Source organism: Sander vitreus, chromosome 13, assembly GCF_031162955.1.
Source record: "Sander vitreus isolate 19-12246 chromosome 13, sanVit1, whole genome shotgun sequence".
Lineage (NCBI taxonomy): Eukaryota > Metazoa > Chordata > Actinopteri > Perciformes > Percidae > Sander > Sander vitreus.
The window spans coordinates 10964261-10970099 of NC_135867.1; the positions used below are offsets into that span (position 1 = coordinate 10964261).

General features: G+C 40.9%; 1 protein-coding gene across 8 annotated transcripts; it reads right to left on the reverse strand.

The window, feature by feature from the left end:
* Positions 1 to 216: 216 nt before the first annotated feature.
* LOC144527828 (putative fibroblast growth factor 1) lies at positions 217 to 5536 on the reverse strand. Of its 8 annotated transcripts, XM_078266104.1 has the most exons (5): positions 5417 to 5536; positions 4879 to 4911; positions 3604 to 3814; positions 2536 to 2639; positions 217 to 2154 (listed from the first exon to the last, which is right to left on the reverse strand). In XM_078266104.1, exons 1-5 carry the CDS (start codon positions 5456 to 5458, stop codon positions 1969 to 1971), a joined length of 576 nt encoding a protein of 191 aa, XP_078122230.1. In that variant the 5' UTR covers positions 5459 to 5536; the 3' UTR covers positions 217 to 1968. The 8 variants fall into 8 exon arrangements, with proteins under 8 accessions (XP_078122230.1, XP_078122231.1, XP_078122233.1 ...); XM_078266105.1 differs by lacking the exon at positions 4879 to 4911; XM_078266107.1 differs by lacking the exon at positions 5417 to 5536 and having other exon boundaries at positions 4887 to 4904.
* Between the last annotated feature and the right edge of the window lie 303 nt (positions 5537 to 5839).

Below are 5839 nucleotides of genomic sequence, written 5' to 3' on the forward strand. Positions count from 1 at the left end.
CTAAAGCAATGATACCATCTTGTGGCCAAACCTAATCATTTAAGCTGTTTGTGTCATGAGGAATGTGTCTCTGGTAAACACCTATAAGAGCTTAATTTGTTAATAAAAACACAATGTTTACAGGCATGTCAGAGACAGACACACACACACACACACACACATATGCAGCAAGCTCATTATCAACCGATGTATTGGACACTTTAAACTTTAAAGATATGTATGTGCACTTAAAAACTTTTATTCACGTGTATATTTTAGGAAGAACCACATTCATAGTTACAGCAAATCAAACATACTATTTATTTTTATGGATAATAATGCAGTGTTTAATACATTTAAGTACACTTAACACAATATGTATTACTTTGTAAAAAGATGATCACATTACCTTTTTTCTCCTTCACTATGTATGTATAAATTATTTCAAATATGTCCATTGCAGTTTTCAGCTAAATTAAATTTTACTAGCAATAAAACTTTATAAATAAATATTCACAATAGTATTTTATCCTAGTAGCAGTATTACAGTAACATGTGTTTCAGCTAAAGTAGGTTTACAGAAATATCTGTTGGACTGTGAAGCTGAGCCATTTGGCTTAGTGAAAGGAAACATTTTGTGACTTTTGTGGTCCAGGATAGAATATTTGGTCCGTCATTGCCTCAAGATGTCAATAATAACCTCACATTACTGAAACAAGGACTGTCAGCTGACCTAGGCACATAATTACAACACAATTATACAATCATACCATTTTCTTTTCACTTTTGTCGGGGTAACCCTACAAGGGTGCTGTTTTTCAAGAGTTTCAAAATTCTTTTGCATAGTTGTCTGCGTTCATAGAATGGCCCTTTAAGGGAACAGTGTGTAGGATTTAGGGGGATCTATTGGCAGAAATGGAATATATTAGTCATATTTATATTTTCATGAGTGTATCACCTGAAACTAAGAATTGTGTTTTCGTTAGCCCTTCATATCTATACGGAGATGAAAAGTGGGTCCTCTTCCACAGAGCCCACCATGTTGCACCATAATGTTTCTACAGTAACCCAGAAAGGACAAACCAAACACTGGCTCTAAAAAGGGCCCGTGTTTTTACATCACCTGATGGCCACTATAAGTTCTACTACAGGCTTGGAAAGGGAGGGGTGAGGGAAAGGGTATTCAGTTGGTTGCAATCTGCAAACTCACAGCTAGATGCCACAAAATCCTACACACTGGTCCTTAAAATTGCTGACATTCCACAAAGAACATAAGTAATTACAGAAATGGGCATCAAACAGGCTAGAGCAGAGTAAAAGTAGATATTAATAAGATCATCAGTCATTCAAAAGTCAGCATAGATCCACTATCCTGAAGTACTGTTAAGCAGGGCATTGAAATATTTATAATACTACTATTATTCCCTTCACTGTAGACTTCACTGTTTGCTTAAGTTTGAATTCAACGCCAGATGGTCAGCTCTTTTATGTTTACTGCCTGGTTGGTTTCTTTTGTGCCAGACGTGATCAATTGTAAAACTATTTCTGTGTAAAAGCGTTCCTGTTCCTGTCTTCCAGCAGTGGTATTTCATACTAGGTTTCAAAGTGAACGGCCATTTATCAAGGCTGACATGCACTGATACCGCACACATTTTCTGTCTGCAGTGAGAGGGTGTATATGTGCTTATAGGCAGAAAGCAGTCTGGATATATCCCTGTGATGATCATATACAGTATAAGCTGCTTACATGAGCTGGAATCACATATTCATTGCATTAACAAGAGGAATGAAGAAACATATTAACATTGAAATAGAGCTTGAACTAACTGCAAAAACAGCATTATGTGTTTGCCTCAGGCTTTACCGCCCTATTGTAGTGATTTTAAGTGACCTTTAAATGTGATACTTTGACCGGCATAAAAATTGCACTATTAATGTGCATTTAAAGACTTTAGTGAGCGTGTCCACGGTTCCTGGTGCCGTCTTGGTTTACATGTTGCCCGCAGGCCTTGGCAGGAAAAAGATGGCCTTCTGACCCAAGTGGGTGTCTGGTCCTGCTTTGGGTTGGCCGTTCCTCTTCAGCCCCACATACCAGTTGTACTTCTGAGAGCAATATGTGTTGTAGTGGTTTTCTTCATACTTCTCCAGAAAGTAACACTCATCATTGAGTGCTTGCTAATACAAGAAAATGAAAGGTGGTAGAAAAGAGAACAGCAGATGATAGTCTGTTACATGCTGATTAATAGAAATACGAATCAACATGATACATCTGTGGCTTATGTTACTCATCTGTTTTATATGTGTCAATGACAAATTATTGCTGACAGTGATTTATATTTTGCACCTGGTCAGCCTTTAGCACTGGGATTTTCCAGTGTTTTGCAGTTGTGAAAAATATCTCAGGCTATTACAAAACTTTAAACATATACTGAAAAGTTATATGTGATTTGGCGAAAAGTAGCCCCAATGAAACATCTTAGGTAGGTCTAATGTTTAACCTTTTCATTTAACATTAGGTTTACTTTACAGTGGGAACAATTTTGTGCAAAAACTCACTGATCCGTAGAGGCGTCCCTTTTTGTTCATGGCCAGGTACCCTCCTGTCATCTCGCCCTTGATGACCACCACTCCTACGCTCACAGCCTTCAGCCTCAGGATGTCTGCAACAGAAAAAATATGACACTGTTCAACATAACCCTTTTTTGTTCCCTTTCCAAGGATAACATGGAAGATAAACTTACTTAATGAGAATGTAACCATAATGTTTCTCGTGAAATAAATATTTGCCCAGCATTTTTCAGGGAACATACTGTAGGCCATGTCGTCTGAATGTGTACACAGGGTAAGCACTTCTGTTTACAGACCCAAATGACTTGGCTTTACCAGAAGTGCTGTGATTTAATCATAGGCTGTATATTAATGGACAACGCATCGGGTTTGGCGAAGTGCTGCAAATGCGGAAGTGCCTTAAACCTGCATTATATCTGAATTCCAGCAGGGGGCGACACGTGCGGTTGCAAAAGGAGATCGGTTTCGGTAGAAGTCTATAAGAAAGTGACCCACTTCTCACTTGATTTATTACCTCAGTAAACATTTTCATAATGAGTTTATGGTCTCAATTGCTAGTTTTAAGTCTTCTGCAACACAGAATGATGTTTATAAGTGTAATTTTTTGAATCATGGTCTCGTTGATTTTTTAAATCGGCGCTAAAGCAGGGGGTGTTTTAGGGCATGGCTATGATGTGATTGCCAGTGAAAGTGTTTAACGTAACGTAGAGTGTAAGCAGCTCCTCCCTCACTCCTCCCTCTAGTCTAAAATCGTCACATCCGCCACCAGGATGGCTGCACCCATAACGGCAAACTCAACGACTCATAGTTGATATCCAAAAACCAATGGGTGACGTCACACATGCGCTGTCCATTAATATACAGTCTATGGATTTAATACCCTGCTCAAGAGGAATTTAACAGTTCATTCAAGTTTATATTTATTTCGTTTTATCAGTCCAGAATTTGCTCAGCTTATAGCCAAAAGACTCTCCTCCATATATTTTAATTTGCTCCTGATTCAGAGACACAACAACCAATCACACATCAAGAAAAAAAAAAAAAATCCTTCCTCACCATAGGGGTCATTTTCCTGCCTGCCACCACTCACAGTTCCATCTGGTAAAATCCTCAGGTGATATGCTCCGTTCTGGCTGTACAGTCTGGTCAGTGTCCGGTGCTCCTGCCTAGACAGGTCCAGAGACGCAGGTCCAATTGGCAGCACTGTGATGTCTCCCTCAGACATCCCACAGAGAGTTTGAGGCGAAGCAGAGTGATGTCCCTGTGTCTGCAACGACAGAGGAGATCCACTGCGTTCACTGTTCATGTCACCTGGACTGTGTCTGAGACACAAGAGAAAACAGGAAGAGGAGGACAACGCCGCCTTCATGATATGATTACGGGAAATGCTTGCCTTCCCCGACTCCCTAAATCACTTTCTCCCTCTCACTGTTTCTCTCTGTCAACCTTTTAAAGCACTCTTGAAGTGAAGAAACCAGCCAGATAATCAAATCTGGATGGACGCCAAGCAGAGCCGCCACATGATCAAACTTGTTTTCTGACTGAACATCACTTATTTCTTCTTTCTTTGTGAAAATATTTTCCAGATGGCATTGATGTAACTTTCACCTGAAATCAGTGCAAGGCCAGACAATAAAATAAGCAGCATGTGGACACGGCGGAGGGCAGAGAAAATTTGCAGTAATGGTTTTACTCCCTGCTGGAAATGTTGCAAGTGCCAGCAATAGTCTTTCAGAATATGCAACAGTTTAAACATGACTTTGTAATCCACAAATAGAACACAAGAGCCCCTTTCCTCACGTACAAATACTTTGTATTATCACTCTGCATTCAGTTGGTGACTACATTTTAACAGTCAAACAAATCTCCAGCAGCCAAGCACTTTATATCTTTCCCCGTGAGGAACAAGAATCCAACCAGCCCTGTCTGTCTGTCTGTCTGTCTTACCCTTGGACTATCTGCTCCTTCAAAAACGTTTCCAAAAAAAAACAATTAAGCCCATTTAAAGCCACAATGTTAGTGTCACCTCAATACCCTGAAGGGTAGAGATCCCAGAGCAGCAGTGGCAGTTATAAAGTCTGTCTTGTCAAATGAAAAAAGTAGTACAGAAGCAGTGAAGGACCCAGCCAGCAGTGGTACTGTGCAGCTCTGGTCAATGTTATCATTTATAGTCAGAGGTAGAGAGTAACTGCAACAGAGCCAGGCTCTAGCCCTCATCTGGAATTTCTTGGAAAGGCATAAGAAACAGAGGGAGGAAGAGGGGAATGAGAGAGGGAGAAGGAAAGCGAAAGACAGAGCAGTGCAAAGCCACAAGAGGAATGTAAGGCCTACCCACTCACAGACGTTGTTTCCTGAAAACAGGACCTGGAGAAGAATGTTGTGTTGCAGGATATGAGAGGTTAGCTTGTGTCCACAGGGACCTTCGGGCAGAGCTGCTGGTGGGAATGACATCAAAAGCCCAATCGGTGACCGAGTCAGAGTGCCGATGCGTGGGAGGATAGATTGAACTTCTGTGTATATTTGGGTTGGGGGAAGATTGCTCTACTTATCATCACCTACAACTAAGTGCTGCTGGGAATAAAGTATTGTTGATTCATGGACATGTCATTAAAAGTCAAGGGAATAGATAGGCCTATATGTAGTTTAAAAAAACAAAAAAGCGTTCATCCTTAACATGCACAACACACGCTCACACAAGTCAGATCAGCTGAATTAACTTATAAAAAAAATTATCAGTATCAACTTGCCTTCCTGTCATCAAAGATCAACATCTGTTATTAGTAAATCAGCAGAGGTGATGACAGTACTAGCCAACTAAATTCCCACACAAACAACATGGCTCCTCTTATCCAGTGAGTCAGTCACCTACCTGTGAGAAAGTCATGTAACAGTGCCCCTGATGAGCTATCATGTCCTTTTCTCCTCTATTTTCTTTTGTGCCAAACTTTCTTCCTCTTTTCTCCGCCAAACAAGTGGCCAAACTTTAGAGACTTACGTGTGTCTTATGTCTGCATTTGTACCCCCTCCTCACCTCTCCACCCTTGTGACAACGTCAGAGGACTCATTTTAACAGGCCAACGTCAGGTCTAAAATTAACACACTAGAAGAGAGAGAGAGAGAGAGAGAGAGAGAGAGAGAGAGAGAGAGAGAGAGAGAGTGGGAGAGAGTGGGAGAGAGAGAGTTGGAGTGAGTGAGTGAGTGAGTGAGAGAGACAGAGTGAAGCAAGCGTCTAGGCAATGCGATTCAGCCAGAGCCTGGAAATGAGCATGGCTGCCTGTCTGACTGAGCGCTG